The sequence below is a fragment of the Sorex araneus genome, chromosome 2 (assembly GCF_027595985.1).
Source record: "Sorex araneus isolate mSorAra2 chromosome 2, mSorAra2.pri, whole genome shotgun sequence".
Taxonomy (NCBI): domain Eukaryota; kingdom Metazoa; phylum Chordata; class Mammalia; order Eulipotyphla; family Soricidae; genus Sorex; species Sorex araneus.
This window is the reverse complement of record NC_073303.1, coordinates 201,418,577-201,436,744: the sequence shown is the minus strand read 5'-3', so window position 1 is coordinate 201,436,744 and position 18,168 is coordinate 201,418,577. Positions and strand designations below refer to the sequence as shown.

At 54.3% G+C, this 18,168-nt stretch overlaps 1 protein-coding gene across 2 annotated transcripts in view; it reads left to right on the top strand.

Moving 5' to 3' along the window:
- ERG (ETS transcription factor ERG) overlaps positions 1 to 18,168 on the top strand; it is a 112,924-nt gene that overhangs the window by 51,619 nt on the left and 43,137 nt on the right. For both annotated transcript variants that reach the window (XM_055126910.1, XM_004615316.2), the window contains exon 3: positions 14,489 to 14,640. In XM_055126910.1, the coding sequence (XP_054982885.1) occupies positions 14,489 to 14,640 (152 nt within the window). The remainder of the gene's footprint in view (positions 1 to 14,488; positions 14,641 to 18,168) is intronic.

The following is an 18,168-nucleotide window of genomic DNA, read 5'->3' as shown; positions in this document are numbered from 1 at the left end:
GGAGAGAGAGAAATGAGAGAGAAGGAAGAGAGGAGAAGAGAGAGGAAGGAGGAGAAGCGAAGGGAGAGAGAAGCGGGAGAGGAGAGGGGAGGGGGCGGTGGGGCGGGAGACAGAGCCCTCTGGAGAAGGCGAGGAGGGAGGAGGGCTGCCTTGGCGGCTCTGGGGCTGCTCGGCCGCCTCCCCTCGCTGCCAGGCCAGAAGGCGCCTGCACCCTGCCCTGCCCTGCCCAGGAGCAGCTTGGGAGGAGCCTCTGAGGGTGAGACTGAGTGAGGAGGAGAAGGAGGAGGGGGAGGAGGAGGAGGAGGAGGAGGAGGAGGAGGAGGAGGAGAAGGAGGAGGAGGAGGAGGAGGAGGAGGAGGAGGAGGAGGAGGAGGAGGAGGAGGAGGAGGAGGAGGAGGACTGTGCTCGTCCTGCAAGGTCTCAATGACTTTATTTTAGGGAGAACAGAATAGGCTTTATTGAAGGAAGTTTAGGTAAGTGTAAGGGGGTGGGGGGGGAGAGAGATGTGTTCAGGAGAGACCGCAGGATCTTCTGGAGTGGAAAGAACTCCTATCTATTTGATTCATTAAATTAGATTTGATTTCTTTTCTTTTCGGGGACTCCTGAGCAATGCTCCGGTGCTCCACGGCCACTTGTGGTGACACCCAGCCTAGTTCTGACTGGATGGTTCAATGCCCAGACACACGAGGGCAGGGGGCCACCAGGGCTGCCCCTGGCAGTGCTTTGGTTGCCCATGTGGTGCCAGGGACAGCATGGCGGGCACGTGCGCCAGCCTTTGAGCCCACTCCAGGCCAGCTCTGAGCTGGGCGCGCCTGTACCCTGAGCCCACCTCCTAGTTCCTGTAGGGCCGTGGCAGGGGCAGCCTTCCCCTCACCCCTGGGGACCAGCCCAGGGTCTCCAAGAACACTCCGGGCGCCAGGAAACCTGCCTCACCTCCTCAGTCCAGAAGGGGTCCAGGGGGGTCTCCCCGGGAAGCGGCATCAATGCCGTTGGTTTTCTCAGGCGGAATGAGGCAATGATTTTGATTTCTTGGCAAGGGAACAATGGAAATTCGAATATCTTCCTCCCGCAGCCCTCCCAGAATGCTGAGACTGTACAGAATGTTCCATCAGAATTTTAATGTTTTCAGAAACCACACCCTCCCCATTTCATGTGTATTCTTTTTAAAAATTGCTCTTCCCTTCCCTTCGTGGTCTCTGTTGTGGTTGTAACAGGTCGGGGACACACAAGGGGCGCCCTGCTCACACACATGAGGTTGCGATGTGATGCTATTTGCGGGGCTCAGGGACCACAGCAGCATATGGGGTGGTGCTGGGGGTCGAACTCTTGGCCTCACGCCTACACGGCTGAGGCCCTACCCAGAGGCCTCCCTCGATCTCCCACCAAAGCCCTCTCCGAGGCAGTTCCCCCTTAAAGTAAATCTTGGTGATAGAGATGGAACGAGAGGATTCTAGGCCGGTCTTTGGTAGCTGGCAGGGAGGAGACCTCTTCCGTCCAGGTCAAGATCCCAGGTCCCAGATCCTGAGATCCCAAGATCCTGAGACCGAGAGATCCTGTGGTTCCTTGGGGAGCAGAGAAGGGGTGAGGAAGGGACTGAGTTTCAGGGGCCTTCCTGCTCTGGAGACTGGATGTCACCTGGTCACCAGGTGGAAAATTTCACCCCCTCCCCGTCCCACCAAGAGCCTTCTAAGGAGATAGTGGTGACACTGAGCAATCCTCTTTTAATTTTATTAATCTTTTTGTTTGTTTGTTTGTTTGGGGTCACGCCCAGCCATGCTCAGGGGTTACTCCTGGCTTTGCACTCAGGAACTGCTCCTGGCAGTGCTTGGGGGACCATATGGGATGCTGGGGATTGAACCCGGGTTGGCCGCGTGCAAGGCAAATGCCCTACCCGCTGTGCTATCACTCCGGCCCCTTAATTTTATTAATATTTTTTGAAATTGAAGTTTTAAGTAACATGGTTACAGAAGTGTTAACGTTTATGGCTGGGGGCCGGGGTGATAGCACAGGGGATGGGGCACCCCATGGGGTCCCCTGAGCACCTCCTAGAATGATCCTCAAGTGCAGGGACAGGAGTAAGCCCTGAGCACCACCGAGGGTGCCCACCCCACCCCCCAAAAGGGTTAACATTTATCGGTTTTGGTGTATGCACCAAGAAGCTGTGACACCTCACACCACCCAAGTGCCCAAGACCCACTGTCACTGTGTTTATCTCACGCTCCAGGCCGTCCCTTTCTCCCCCTCGGCCCCGGCTGCTGTAGTTTGAGGTGTGTATTCAAGGCCAAGGGTTTGCCATCGGTCAGTACTGTCCGTTGCCTTGGGTGTTTCTCCTTAATCCACAGACAGGTGTGATCGCCTGGTGTCCATCCTTCTCTCTCTGGCTTTCAGCTCAGCATGATTTGGGGTCTTCCACTTCCATCCATAGAGCAGAAAACTGCACACTCTCATTTTTCCTTATAGCTGCATAGTATTCCACTTTTTATAGAGACACTTTCTCTCTCTCCCTCTCTCTGTCTCTGTCTATCTCTCTCTTTAATCTTATCCTTTGTGGGTGCTTAGGACTCACTGTTGCCTTGTGCATAGGGATTATTTCTGGGGGTGCCCAGGTGAATCTATGGCATATCAGGGATCGAATTAGCTCTTTCCTTAAAAAATTTTTGCTTTTTGAGGTACACCTAGAGATGCTCAGGGGTGACTCCTGGCTCTGCACTCAGAAATTACTCTTGGCAGTTCTCAGGGGACCATATGGGATGCTGGGGATTGAACCTGGGTCGGTCGCATGAAAGGAAATGCCCTCCCCGCTGCACTATCGCTCCAGCCCCTGAATTAACTCCCCTTTCCCTCTTGGACTGGAGCCATAGTACAGCGGGCAGGACGTTTGCCTTGCATGTGGCCGACCCAAGTTCAATTCTTCATCCCTCTCGGAGAGCCTGGCAAGCTACCGAGAGTATCCCGCCCGCACGGCAGAGCCTGGCAAGCTACTTGTGGCGTATTTGATATGCCAAAAACAGTAACAACAAGTCTCACAATGGAGACGTTATACTGGTGCCCGCTCGAGCAAATTGATGAACAACAGGACTACAGTGCTACAGTGCTACAGTGCTATAGTGCTTTACTCTTGAAGTCACGTTCAAAGGGGACTTGTCCCAGTCAGACACTGGAATTTGCCGAACAAGTTATGTTGGTTTCTCTGTGTCACTCCGTGGCTGCTTGCGGCCACCTACGGGGAGAAGAGCGCCCTCTGCAGTGTGGGTCTTGCTGGACAGGGGCACCGGGAGCTGAGTGCTAGCCACAAGACCCTCAGCCCTGGGGTGCCTGAGTCTAGGCTTCTGAAATGGAAGACAGATGCGGGCGAGCCCCGTCTGTGCTCTGCACCCGGAGTGTTCTGGAGGAGGAGAGGAGAGTCTCAGAGAGAGGAACCACTTTTGGAGCCAAGCGGAAGTCAGGGCGGGTCTGGTGAGGCTGTGGCCGGATCTGGGGATGCAATTCTCTCAGACGTTAATCTCAGGTCAGGCTGTGTAGACACAGGGCTGGAGTCTCCCTTTCCTCACTCAGGCCTCCAGTGCAAGCATGGCCCAGGGGTTTGCACAATGGAGAAGTGTCAGCCTGAACCAGCTGTTCTCCTGCGCTCCGTACTCCCCCCCAGGAGGCTGGGTGTGAGGTGCAGTTGGTGGGGGAGGAGGGCTGGGGTTCAGCCCTGCCTGGCCTCTGGGGAGCCCCCCTGAGAGTCATGCTTTGCTGTGAGGTGTTTAAGGCTGAAGTCACTGTAGTTGTGAAGATAAGCCATGTGAAGATAGTCATGACATTCGCTTCTACGTGGAGGGACACGGAGAGTATCGTGCTCAGTGGAATGAGTCAGAAAGAGAGGGACAGACATAGAAGGACTGCACTCATTTGTGGAGTATAAAATAACATAATATGAGACGGACACCTAAGGACAGTGGACACAAGGGCCAGGAAGATTGCTCTGTGCTTGGCAGCCTGCCACATGTTCTGGGGGAGAAGGCAGCTGGGTTAGAGAAGGGGTCACTGAGTCAGTGAGGGTTGGAGGGATCGCTCGGGATGGGAGATGTGTGCTGAGAGTAGATAAAGGACCAAACATGACGGCCTCTCAGTATATGTATTGCAAACCATAATGCCCCAAAGTAGAGAGTATGGGGAATGTTGTCATGGAGGCAGGGGGAGGGTAGGAAAGGGGTGTATACTGGAGACATTGGTGGTGTGCACTGGTGGAGGGATGGGTGTTTGATTATTGTATGACTGAAACGTAATCACAAAACCTTGTAAGTCTGTAACTGTGTCTCACGGTGATTCCTTACAATTAAAAACAAACAAACAAATAATAAAAACCCTCCATCTCGGGGCCAGCAGCTTGCACCGGGGTTAGGGTGCTGGCCTTTCATGCCACTGGCCCAGATTGATCCCTGATGCCATATAAGGTCCCCTGAGCACCGTCAGGAGTGATCCCTGAGCACAGAGTTCGGAGTAAGCTCTGAGCACCACCCTAGGTGGCCCCACGCCCCACACTCCCAAACCGGCCACCACCAAACCCACGGTTTCAGGAGGTGACAGAGCAGGCGGCCTCCATGCCACCGTGTGAGCAAGGGGCCCGGGATGCCCGCTGTCTGCAGAGCAGAGCAGAGGTCTGTGGGGACCGACCCCCACGTTGCCCATGCGGCCCTGGGGGGTTCTGGGGGCTCACGGGCACGCCCTGCCCTTCACCCGGCCTCACGATTATGCTCCTCCCTGCCCTGTGGCCTCAGCCGGGGCGGATCCTCGGAGCAGAGGAAGGTTCCGGCAGCCAGGCCGGGACTCTCACGGTTGGAGCTGGGCCACTTCCCGGTGTCCTTAGGGACCCTTCTGAGCAGTAGGTGGCCCCACGGGGGGGGGGGGTGGGCAGGAGGGGCCAGTTAAGAAGCACCCGGGGGGTTCCCAGATATCAGGAAACTCTGCTCAAGACCTGCGTTCAGGGCAGAGGGAGGAAGGGACACAGCGGGATGCCCTTGCCTGCGTGTCTAGAACATTCTCCGCCTTGGCGGTCACGTGCCCGTGTCTGGGCATTCACATGGGCGTGGGGTGGACCAGCTCCACTTGGCACAAGCAGAGCTGGGCTCGGCATTAGGATGTAGGTGACCCCAGGACCTGGACTGTGGGACACGGGGGCTGCTCGGACCTTTCCTTTCTGCTGGGGAGGGGGCGTCTCCCGCGTGATGTTCGGGCGACCCAGATGCCCCGTTCCGGCAGCTACAAGCAGGGTGGCGGGTCCCAGTACGGCGCCTGGGCGTCAGCACTGTCCGGTGATGTTCAGGGCATCTCCAGGACCGTGGCCTGAGATGGTGAGACCACGTGGGGCCGGGCATCGACCGGGGTCGGCTGTCCCCAGCCATGGGCCTTGACTCCTGTTCAGTTTCTCTTTGGCACTTTCTAACTTAAACTCAAGTCAATTTGTCACAGTGCTTAATGACCAAGAAACAAGCCCAGCAGCCTCCTGAGGGACTGGGGGCTTCATTCTCTCCTCTCTGGGGAGGGAAAGTGTGCCCCACGGCCAGGAGAACTCACCGGCTAGCTCCGAGGCCACTTTGGAGCTCGCCAGTCCAGCCCCACTGAAGCAAGCTCGTTTTATAGGCTCATTTATTTCCAAATGATGTCTCCCCCGAGGGCCAGTTACCCACCCCCCGCCCCCCGCCCACCGCCCCCACTTTCAAGTTTGAACGCTGCTGTGGTCTTGCCAACGCCGCTTTCCAGCGGGGAAGAGAAACTTCAGGAGGGAAACTTTCTCGGCCGGCCTTGAAATCTCCCTCGGGACAAAGAGCCGACTGTTGGCGGGTCGGCGGTGGACGTTTAATTAATTTTGTCTTCAGCTGCTTGGGGGGAGGAGGGAGTGGCAGAGGGGATAGGGCTGGGGAGCCCCAAATTCCAGGTGTAAGAGAGGCATATTGAGCGGGGGTAGAAATAACAGCCAGCCGTGAAGACAAACAGCCACAGTTCCAGTTTGATGCGGGGCGTGAATCAGTGCCTGGCTCCAGCCAGGGGTCTGAAGCAGCTTTTCCACTGCCCGGTTCAGAAGCGAGACGGACCCACACACTCCCCCCGCCCCCAGATCCCGCTGCATAATCCCCTCCTTGTCTGGGGTCCGAAGAATCTGCTTTGTGGCAACTCGCAGAGGGTTTCCGCGGGGGGGGGGGGGGCGCCCTGCTCAGGGTTGCTGTGCGGTGTCCCCAGAAGAAGCCGTCAGGGCAGGGGCGTGTTTCTGTCCAGGCCCCGCGTGGATGCCCAGGGCAGCCTCACCGCCCCCGCCCCCCCCCCCGCCACTGCCTGCTGCCACTCTTGGAAGCACCAAGCAAGCCTGGGGGTTCCTCCCGCCCCTCCTCCCTCACACCTTTCCATTGTAAAGTCCCCCTGAATGAGAACAGAAGCCCCCCAAGCTCAACGCTTATGGGGGGACTAGGGGACAGAGGTGGAGGCCCATGCTTGGCATGCAGCTGACCCCCTGACTTGATCCCTGGCCCCCAGAGGCCCCAAGCATCTCTGCGTGCCTGGGCTCTCCTACACATTGCTTCCACTCAGAACATTCTAGGCTGGTCTACAGAGCCCCTGGCACCAACCAGGCCCGAGCAGCCCCTCATCCTGACACCCCCCCCCCCCACGTTGGTTGACCAAGAGTCACAGCCTGAGTGAGGTCCTGAGTCTCCCGGGCACTTTGGCGACCCCTTCCCCCAAATACCATTTGGGTGGATGGGAAGGTGCCAACTGCTGGGAGAGACACCGCAGGCTCTCGGGGTCGGACCGGGGGGTCTGCCTCTCTGCAGGCACCGTGAGGCAGTTGACAGAGGCACCAACACGGGACCCCCGAGGACAGGGGGTCGAGGAGGCTGGGAAAGGGGTGCTACAGGCCAGAGGCAGCTGGGTCGACCCAGTGATGCTCTGGCCAGGGAAAGACTTGGGCTGCCGCAGAGACCAGGGGCTGGGTTTGGGGGGTGCAGAGGGACAGACACCCAGGGTTCCCCCTGGAACATGGCTCCCAATGCAACAGGCACGGGGTGGTGGCAGGCGGCCTGGTGTTGCCGGTGGGGATCTTCCCCACCCGTGCCAGCAGCCGTGGCCTGCTAGCAGAGGGAGGCGTCTGGCTGCCCCGCGCTGGCCCGCCTTGGACCCTCTCTGTGGCTTCCCGAGACAGGCTGAATCACCAGTTTCATGTGGGTGAGCTCAGGGCTGTCGCCCAGGGCCACCCTCGGTGCCTCTGGGGATCAATGAGGCCCATTCACCGAGGAGGCGACAGCTCAGCTGGGCTGCGAGCGGGTCAGGCGGGGGCCGGGGGCAGCCCTCTCCACGGTGCCCGCTCCTCCCAGAAAAATCAACACACATGCCCACTTTCTTTTGTTTGGCAGACAAGGCCCTCCGCTTCATTTCTTCCTTTCATATATTCTTGTTTTCGGCTTTGGGGGGTCACAGCTGGTAATGCCCAGGGGAATTACTCCAGGAAGTGCTTGGTCGGGGGCCGGGAGGCGGGGACCCTATGGGGTGCTGGGAATCGAACCCAGGTCTGCCGCATACAAGGCCAACACCCTCCCCTCTGTACTACCGTTCCAGCCCCCTCTTCCTCTTCATTTCTTGGCATTTTTTAAAAAAATGCCTTGGGATATACTCGGGAACAGCTCGAAGCCAGGTTCTCTGGGTGCTTAACGGAGCCTGGAAGGTGACATCCCGCAGCCAGCTCTGCCCTGCCCCGGGGCCTCTGTCTTTGGGCGCTGCTGGGCGCTGGACTCACTTCTCTGCCTGCCTGACACGGGACTTCTCGGATGCTCCCAGCCCCTCCAACTTCCTCCCCCGGGCTCAGTGAGCAATACTGGGCACACAGGTCAGTGCTGCAAACTGATGGGGAACCCACTATTTTTTTTTCTTAATTTTTGAAGCACAGTGAAATACAATTATAAAGTTGTTCATGATTGGGTTTCAGCCATATAATGTTCCAACACCCATTCTTTCACCAGTGTACATTTCCCACCGCCACTGTCCCCTGTGTCCCTCCTGGCCCCTTCCTCCTGCCTCTATGGTACTTCTCTCTCTCTCTCTCTCTCTCTCTCTCTCTCTCTCTCTGTTTCTCTCTGTCTCTCTGTCTGTCTCTATCTCAGCAACCCACTATTTTTTTTTTTTTTTGCTTTTTGGGTCACACCTGGCAATGCACAGGGGTCACTCCTGGCTCTGCACTCAGCAATCACTCCTGGCGGTGCTTGGGGGACCCTATGGGATGCTGGGAATCAAACCCGGGTTGGCCTCGTGCAAGGCAAATGCCCTCCCCGCTGTGCTATCACTCCAGCCCCCTCAGCAACCCACTATTGCGAAGAAACCGGATGCTTCAAGCATCAGTGTCCGTCCAAATAAATGATACCACCGAAAAGTAGCTGGAATCGATCTCTGTCTGCACTCGGGTGCCCCTGCTCCAATCCCACCCCCCACCCCCCACCGGCAGCTGCCCAGGACGGCCCTGCCCTCGCTCTGAAATCGCCCACTGTGTGGAACCGAGCCTTACTAGGATCCTGGTGTGTGATTTCAAGAGGCCCTTCTTGTGGGCTGAGCAGGCGGGAGCGAAGGGTCACCGGGGACTTGGCCCTGTGTCTCCAGCTGTCCGGCCTGAGTGGCACCTGCCCCCCCTTGCCCCCCCCTGCTCCCTGATGCCTCCGGGGTTGCCCTCAGGCAGCTACTGTGCGGGTGGCAGCTTCATAGCAATAGCCCGTTTAACTCGGCCCCCTGTGAGCGGCTGTCTGAGTGCCTGGTGTGTGTGCAGACCGCAGCACGGGTCTCTGAGGAGGGTGGGGCCCTTTCTGTGGCCAAGGAACTCGCCCAGTCCTGTCTAAAGAAGTGAGCAAATAAACTCTAGGGCCTGGGCCCATTGCTCGCCTGGCAGGGCACTGACCTGAAAGCCGTCCAGCTGAGTTCCATTCCTAGCGCCCTGTAGGGTCCCCCAAGCCCACCAGGACTGATCCCAGAAAGCAGACAGGAATAAGCCCTGCGCACCACTGGGTGAGGCCCTCCAGGTAAACTAAACCGTAAAGGGGCACGTCTGCAAGGCAGTGGCTGTGCTCAGAGGGGGAACGATTGCCCTTCAGATGCTGGGAACGAAGTAGGAGTATGAATGCTACCTCAACACCAAATTGGAAAAAATATCAAAGTGAAATATAGAAATGAGGATGCAAGAAAGACAGAGAGAGAGAGACAGAAAGAGAGAGAGTATAGGAGAATTATGGAAATGAGAGGAACATGTAGAAATCCATATATTTGAAAGACTTAATTTATTAATTTATTTTGGTTTACAATACTATTTTATTTATTTATCTATCTATCTATTTATTTATTTATTTATGTATCTTTTGCTCTCTGAATCACACCCGGTGATGCACAGGGGGTTACTCCTGGCTCTACACTCAGGAATCACTCCTGGCAGTGCTTGGGGGACCATATGGGATGTTGAGAATCGAACCCAGGTTAGTTGCATGCAAAGCAAACACCCTACCCGCTGTGCTATTGCTCCAGCCCCCAATACTATTTTTTTTAATTTAAATTTTATTTTACTTTTTTAAAGCTGTTCAAGGTAAATCCTTGCATTCAGTATTCCAACACCAATCCCATCCCATCACCATTACACCTTCCCACCACCACTATTTTGAATTTTCCCACCACCACCCATGCCTGCCCCCAAACAGGTCCTAAATAATTTATTTTGTATGGCCAGTTACGAATAATCTGCTAAAAATGATCCCCAAAAGTTTCCTTAGAGGAAAGTGTGTGAAGGCTGTCTTATCTCACCCTGCAACCATTAAGCCCTTATATAAGAGTTTACTAACATGTTGTTACAGCTTATATATATTATTATTTTTTATCGGGATGAGAGGTTTACAATACAATTATTAATGGCTTTGTGTGTGTGGATATAAGTCTAGCACCACCCCCATCACCGTGTCCCCGTCTCCCTCTCCCAAGGACCCCAATCCCCATCCCTATCACACCCCCTCCCTTGTTCACTGCTGCACTTAGTACAACAGCCAAATTGTGGAAACAACCAATACTTTCAGACCTTTTAAGGGTTTTAGACCTGACTTGTGATATTTTCTCCTCATCTCTGATTGGTCAATCTCATCCAACGCTGTATCATAAAGCAGCACGCGTGAGGACGGCTGAGAACACACCGTCTCTCCACCTCCAAAGCTGAAGTGGCTGAGCCTAGAGCCCCCTGTTTTGTCCCTCTCCCTTCAGGGGTGTGGGAAAGGATGTTGGCTGCTCCACAATCCAGTTCTCTGCGGGGCGGTCGGGAGAGTAGTAGCTTCTCGTCCGCTCCCAGTGCAGGGCCAGCGTGGCTTCCGTACAGTGCCCCGGTCGTTCTGGTCATGCCCAACTTCTGCTTTAACCGTCTCTTCTTTACTTGGGCTAATGGGAGACTCGGGGATAAATTGATGTTCTAGCTATAGCAAATCTCTAGGTTTACCCCAGATGCTACTCTTAGCTCTGGGGGAACTGCTTTTCTTTCCATTCCAAAATGAATTGTTCCATACCATATGTGTCATTTAACTCCCCTTCCTTTCCCCAAACTAGGTGAGTGTTTGGGGACACGGGCAGGGGGATAAAACATATCCCAGGCCACCACATAGATATGCAAATCTAACTCTACTTGCTGAGGAATAGGAAGTGACCTTCTCCCTAGGAAATGGATGGTGTTATGTAAACACCTGGACATTCCTGTAGAATGTTCTAGAAGGAGAGAAGTTCATGAGGGTGAGAGTGCTGGGAAAAAGCCCTAGGAGCACCTACTCCAGTGTGACCATGTCTGACTTCTCACCTTGGGTTGAGTCAAAGGTCTAATTGATTTGCTCTTTCTTTCCATGTCCCTATCAACAAGATTGGTCACCTGTGAATCTCTGCATCATGGCCATTGAGCAGATTGTGTTGTCCTTAGAACTCTTTCAGATCTTGACTTCAGTTCTTTTACATCAATACCCACCTGTGGGGTTCCTAGATCCATGTGTGACTCTTTTCTTTTTAGCTTACAGAGAACCTGCAAACTGTTTTCCCTGGCAGCTAAATCCTTTTTTTTTTTTTTTGCAAGCCCACCAACAGTGCAAAGGGCTCTGGCTCCTCTACACCTTCGTCAGTGCTTCTTATCGCTTCTTAAATAGCAGCCATCCTGACAGAGATGAAGTGATAGCTCATTACAATTTTGATTTGCACAGTAATTTTGGTATTCCTTTAAAAGAGTCTTGGAGCGCCGTACCAGGCTCGATGGCCATAAAGAAATCTATGCTCCAAATGAGAGGATAGAAACATTTTATATTCACCACATGATCATCCAATTTGCAAGCTTATAGTAAACAAGCCTTAGAATTTGCCATTTCTACCGCAAGACACGCACGGGAGTGCTGAGAAGGTGCCGTTCAGAAGGATGCTCTTTGCTCTGTGCCTTTCAGGAGCCGTGCAGAGGACGCCCCTGTCCTTATCGTGTTGGAGCAGGGAGCACCTGTGCCTCCATTATGCACGCAGTCTGTGCAGGAGCAGTGTGGAGATTGGGGGGGGGTGGGGAGGGGGAAATGCACAATGAAGGGGGGTGTGTGCAGGAAGGAGGAGGATTCCTGTATTGTGGCTCTTTCCTTATCACACCTGGGCAAAGAGCTGAAATGCATTCATAATGATTCTTCTAAATGTCCTCTGAATCACAATAAGTTATTATTATTTGTTTCAATCTTTGTCTAAATGGACTCTCTGGAAAACTGTCTTTCTTCTTCAGGCATTGAGTCTCTTTTGGACTGAGGTCTTTATACCTCACCCTAGGTGGCTCCTATCTGCTGTTCCCAGGGGTACGAACAGGCCCCGGATCTAGGATAAAATCTCAGGATGGGTATCATGTGTGGACAGTGATGTCTCCCCTGAAAACCACATGCCATGTGGACCAGGAGCTCCCAAGGCCTTTCAGAAACGAGGGTCTGGGTTTCCCCTCCAAAATGGATCCCCGACGTTTGCTTGGTAGAGGTCTGTGGGCTGGGGCTCCTTGCCAACAGCAGAACTCAGATTCCCAGGTCGTGTGTGACCTGGCATTTTCACCTCTGAAGAAGGGAGAACGCTCAACCTCCCCCTTGCTGAAGTGTTGAGAGGACTGGTCACTGCCCCGCCAGCTCCCTGAGCAGGCCAGGCGCCACAGGTGTGTGCTCCAGGTGCGCCGTTGGCATTCCAAGAGGATGCACCAGAGGAAGGGAGTGTGCAGTAGAACTGCAGGTGGGACCATTGAGTCAGACTTCCTTAGAGCCCAGCATGTTGGCAGCGCTGGGGCGGGGGGATGGGCTCCATCCCTTTCTTTGAATTCCTTTAGATTGATTTTAAAAAGTGTTGAGATGATTAAAATGATGGCTCCATTCTATCTCCCATTGGACCTAAAACAAATAGAGAAAAATAGACCATTTCATTGTCCTGAGGTCTGGAAAATAGAGGGTCTGACAGTGCTCTTTTGGAAACTTAATAAGGATAATTTTATCTTGGGGTTGTCAGATGAAAACAAAGTTTCCTACTGAAAGCTCCCCCTCCCCCAAAACAAACACCAAAAAAAAAACAAAAAATTACACATCTTGGGAAAGCTTTGGTAAGATGCCGTTTACAAGCTCTTCCAGTTACTGGATTTGATGAGGTTCTATTTTAATTCTGGGGGGGGGGGAAATTGTGTGACCCCTGTCTGTAGCTCTTATTTTTAAGTGTGGAAAATAAAACTATGAAGAATAAAAAGAAGAAAATCAAAGAATTGGAGCAAATGATCCACTTGCCAATGTCTCCTCTTCCTATAATTCTATGCATCTCTTAGACTGTTCGATTTTCAATATGGTTAGCTGCCCAGTGGGAGAAGGAAGAGTTTATGGTACCCGGTACATAATAAGCACTTGTTGAAAATGGCCAGATGCATGAATGAATGAATCACAGCTGGCTTTATCCTAGACTCCTGGTTGTCACTTGAGTTAGAATTCGTTACCTGAGCAGTAAAGCCTCTTTTTCTAAATAACTAAATCCCTTTAACTCTCTTCCCTAGTAACTTCTCTTCTTGCAGCAAATAGACCAAAACAGACCCACTCATGGAATTTTCCGAAGGGATCGGAAACTAAGTCTCAAGTGAAGACATTTCAGTGTTTTGATATTAGGATGGGTCTTGGAGAGATAAACGCTTGAAGCCAGGAAAAATAGCATCAAGAGGAAATAATGCATGTGTAGGTGACGCCAGGGGAACTCACGCGGTTATTATTTTTAAGTGGCCTTCGTGTTAGTACAGCTGTGAGACGCCATCAAGCAGGACTGTGCAATTTTCGGCCCGGGGTAGAAGCGTGGTGAGCCCGAGCGTAATCTCCTCCCCCAGGTGGAGCGGGGTCTTCTCACCAGGGCTGAGCTCAGTCCAGATACCTGAGCGAGGAAAGGTGGGAACAAGCCTGCATCTCGACGGTTCCCAGGTCCTAAACCAACTCTGGACTGGGCACGGCTCCCTTGGTGGTCAGCTCTTCCGGGCCACACCCTGTCCGTGGCCTTTGTGCATGAGTGACTTTCTCCAGCCCATCTCAGTTCCCGCCCAGAGTGCTCTCTTGCCTCTCTCTGTCCCGAACCTCTCAGACGTGGAGGTCAAGTCTCGGCCGGGCGTCCAGTTAGAGGACTTCACTAGTTGGCTCCAGAAGCAGTGGGGGAGACCCAGAGAGGTCTGTGCATTTGGGGCAGGAGCCCCTGTCCTCAAGGTCTTAGCCGTTGGGCTGCGGTCCAAAGGAGATGTAGTGATTTCCGAGAGTGTGAAACATCGCGCGTGGGGTGGAGTTTGAGGAGATGAAACGGAAGTCTCCAGGCCCTTCTGTAGTCCTGATCTGACGGTCTACAGTGTCACACTATGACCATGCGTGGAAGGGACACACAAGGCCTGGCCGTGACAGCACCATCTTCACTGCACGCCCTCTCTCTCCTCCTTGGCTCCTCCTCCCTGGCTTCTCTGGTTTTCTCTGAGATGTGCTGGATGATGTGGCAGCGTGCTTCCTGGGGCCTAGCGGTGATGTGCATCTGACAGGGTGGTGTGCATGTGACAGGGCAGCGTGTTCCTGCGTGTACCTGACAGGGCAGCATATACCTGACAGGGTCGTGTGTACCTGCATGTACCTGACAAGGGCGGTGTGTACCTGACTGGGCGGTGTGTACCTGATAGGGCGGTGTGTACCTGATGGAGTGGCATTTATCTGATGGGGTGGCATGTACCTGTGTGTACCTGACAGGGAGGCATGTACATGAAAGGGCAGCATGTACCTGCGTGTACCTGGCGGGGCAGCGTGTACCAGATGGAGTGGCATTTATCTGATGGGGTGGCATGTACCTGTGTGTACCTGACGGGGCGGCGTGTACCTGACGGGGTGGTGTGTACCTAGTGGGGTGGCGTGTACCTGGCGGGGTGGCGTGCTTCCCAGCCTAACGGTGGCGTGTGTCTGCTTCTCCCCAGGAACTCCCCTGATGAATGCAGCGTGGCCAAAGGCGGGAAGATGGTGGGCAGCCCGGACACGGTGGGCATGAACTACGGCAGCTACATGGAGGACAAGCACATGGCCCCCCCCAACATGACCACGAACGAGCGCAGGGTCATCGTCCCCGCAGGTCAGACTCACAACTCCTCACAGCTCCCCTCCTCTGGGTGCCCAAAGCAGGCCTCCCTCTCCCAGGGGTCACCCAGGCCAGCGTCAGTGCCCTGCACATCAGAGGAAGCCAGAGGGAGTGTGTGTGTGTGTGAGTATATAAATGTGTGTGAGTGTGTGAGTGTGTGAGTATGTGTGAGTGTGTGAGTATTTGTGAGTGTGTGAGTGTGCATGTGAGTGTGTGTGTGAGTGTGTGTGAGTATGTGTGAGTGTGTGAGTATGTGTGTGAGAGTGTGTGTGAGTGTATGAGTGAGTGTGTGTGAGTGTGTGTGTCTGTGAGTGTGTGTGTGAGTGTGAGTGTGTGTGTGTGTGTGTGTGTGTGTGTGTGTGTGTGGTGAGGAGGGAGGGAAGCAGACACGGGGAAAGAACAGAGAGTGGGAGAGAGAAAGAGGCAGAGGGAAAGGAAGACACCACGAGGCAGAGGTAGCTGCCTCAGATGGAGCCTCTGTTTTGTCAGTTTTGGGTCTGTGTCTTCTTTATCGTGTCGGCAGCGGGTAGGCACCACATCCCTCACATCCTAGGACTTCACTTCTTGCTCTGTGCTCGGGTCACTCTTGGCAGTGCTGGTGGGGGGACAGTATATGGTGTCAAGGATTCAAACCGATACTGACCACATGGAAGCAAGTGCCTGGCCCACTGTCCTAGTTCCCTGGCACAGAGAGAGCACTTTCTAGGGAGAAATGTTGCCCTATCCATGAGAGTCTTTGCTGCTAAATAGTATGTTCTTTTGTAAAGAATTATTTGTAGTCACTGATAGTCTTTTAAAAAGTACTTTCAGGGGTTGGAGCGATAGCACAGTGGGGAGGGCGTTTGCCTTGCACGTGGCTGACCTGGGTTCGATTCCCAGCATCCCATATGGTCCCCTGAGCACCACCAGGAGTAATTCCTGAGTGCAGAGCCAGGAGTCACCTCTGTGCATTGCCGAGTGTGACCCAAAAAGCACATACATAAATAAATAAACAAATAAACAAAGTGCTTCTAATATGGCAAAACTAGGACTTGGAAGCTCCTTATCATTGCCAATTCCACACCCCCGCCCAGCCTATGAGGCCCCCAATACCCAGAGTTCTTCCCCATAGATGCGACCTTATACACAACTGCGAGCAAGACCTCTGAGGGGGACAAAAGTGCAGAGTATTAGTCTAGCAAGCTCAAGGTAACAGGAAGAATGGGTTTGCGGATGTGCGCCCCCAAAACAACAAAAGACGTCCGCCATGCTCATGGGCTCAGGAGACCCCTCTGTGTGAGGTGTCTGAGGGGGCAGCTGGGCACCTCCCTGAGAAAGGGGGAGGCGGGCCGGGCTCTGGTCCCCAGATCCTGAGGCGAGGGTGGCCTGGGGTGTCTGGACACGGTTCTGGGGGCTGAGTGCTGAGAGGGAGGAGAGTCTGTCAGGGCTCTGGGCTCCCCGGCTCCCCCGTTCTCTCGCTGCCCCTGCAGGACTGTACCCCAGCTCCTGGCCAGGGCCCCAGGGCCCCCCCTCACCTGCTGTCCCCCAGCCGTGCCTCAGGGCGCACCCATGTCCTTGCTTGGATGCCCTCAACCCCCCTGCCCACCCCATGGAGACTCCCTCCCCGCCCACCCGAAACGCCTCACTCCTCTCTGCATTACTTTTCTTTACTTTCCTCACCACGGGGAATGACAGGGGATAGGTATGGGAATCCCTTCATGATCGTCCTGCCCCTCCATGGGACTTAACTCCCTCCCCCAGTGGCAGGACAGAGATGCTGAAGACCAGGAAGAGGGTGTGAGCCTGTCAAACCCAGGTGATGCCCCCTGGCTGCATGCAAGCTGACCCTCCCACCACCCCCTGCCCTGGACTGCTCCGAGAAATCAGGGAATCAGGGAATCAATGAAAGGTGTGAATTAGGAAAGCTCCCAAGTTCAGAGCCAGCCCAGGTCGGAGACTCCGCTGACAGCTTTTCTATGTACAATTATCTCCTTCCAGCTTCTATCACTTTCTAAATAAGAGAATCAGCATGAAACATGACCCGTGTCCTGGCATAGAGCCTCTCCCCTCTCTTCCTCTCTCCCTCTCTCCATCTCTCTCCTATCCCTCTCTCTCCTCTCTCTCCCTCCCTCTCTCTCCTATCCCTCTTTCCTCACTCTCTCTCTCCCTCTCTCCCTCTCTCTCTCACTCCCTCTCTCTCCCTCTCTCCCTCTCTCTCCTATCCCTCTCTCTCCTCTCTCTCCCTCCCTCTCTCTCCTATCTCTCTCTTTCCTCACTCCCTCTCTCTCCCTCTCTCCCCTCTCTCCCTCTCTCTCCCTCTCTCTCCTCTCTCTCCTTCTCTCCCTCTCTCCTTCTCTCTCCCCCTTTCTCCCTCTCTCTTCCCCTCTCTCTCCCTCTTCCTCTCTCTCCCTCTCTCCTTTCCCTCTCTCTCCCTCTCTCTCCTCTTTCCCTCTCTCTCCCTCTCTCTCCTCTCTCCCTCTCTCCTTCTCTCTCTCCTCTTTCCCCTTCTTTCTCCGTTCCTGTCTCTCCCTCTCTCCCCCTCTCTCCTCTCCCTCTCTCTCCTCTGTCTCCCTCTCTCTCCTCTCATTCTCTTCCTCTCTCCCTCTCTCCCCTCTCTCCTCTCTCTCCTCTTTCCCTCTCTCTCCTCTCTCCTTCTTTCTTCTTCTCTCTTTCCTCTCTTTCCCTCTCTCCCTCTCTTTCCTTCTCTCTCCCTCTCTTTCCCTCTCTCCCTCTCTGTCTCCCTCCCTCCATCTCTTTCTCTCTCCTCTCTCTCCCTACCTCTCTCTCCCTCTCTCTCCCTTGCTCTCCTTCTTCCTTTCCCTCTCTCTCTCCCCCTCTCCCCCTTTCCTTTCCCCCTCCAACTCTCCTCTCTCTCCCTCTTTCTCTCCCTCTCTCCTCTCTCTCCCTCTCTCCTCTTTCCCTCTCTCTCCTCTCTCCCTCTCTCCCTCTCTCTCCTCCTCTCTCTCCTCTCTTTCCCCTCTCTCTCTCCGTTCCTGTCTCTCCCTCTCTCCCTCTCTCTCCTTCTCTCCCTCTCTTCTTCTCTCCCTCTCTCTCCTCTGTCTCCTCCTCTCTCTCCTCTCATTCTCTCCCTCTCTCCCTCTCTCTTCTTTCCCTCTCTCTCTTCTCTCCCTCTCTCTCCTTCTCTCCCTCTCTCTCCTCTGTCTTCCTCTCTCTCTCCTCTCATTCTCTCCCTCTCTCCCTCTCTCTTCTTTCCCTCTCTCTCCTCTCTCCCTCTCTCTCCTTCTCTCTCTCCTCTCTTTCCCTCCCTCTCTCCGTTCCTGTCTCCCCTTCTCTTCCTCTCTCTCCCTCTCTGTCTCTCTCCCTCTCTCTCTTTCTCTCTCCTCTCTCTCTCCCTCTCTCTCCCTTGCTCTCCTTCCTTTCCCTCTCTCTCTCCCCCTCTCCCCCTTTCCTTTCCCCCTCCAACTCTCCTTCTCTCTCTCTCCCTCTCCCTCTCCCTCTCCCCCCCTCTCATTTTCTCCCTCTCTCCTGGATAATCTCTGCTTTGATGAACCGGATGGATGGAATGTCAGTAGGGCAGGGCGT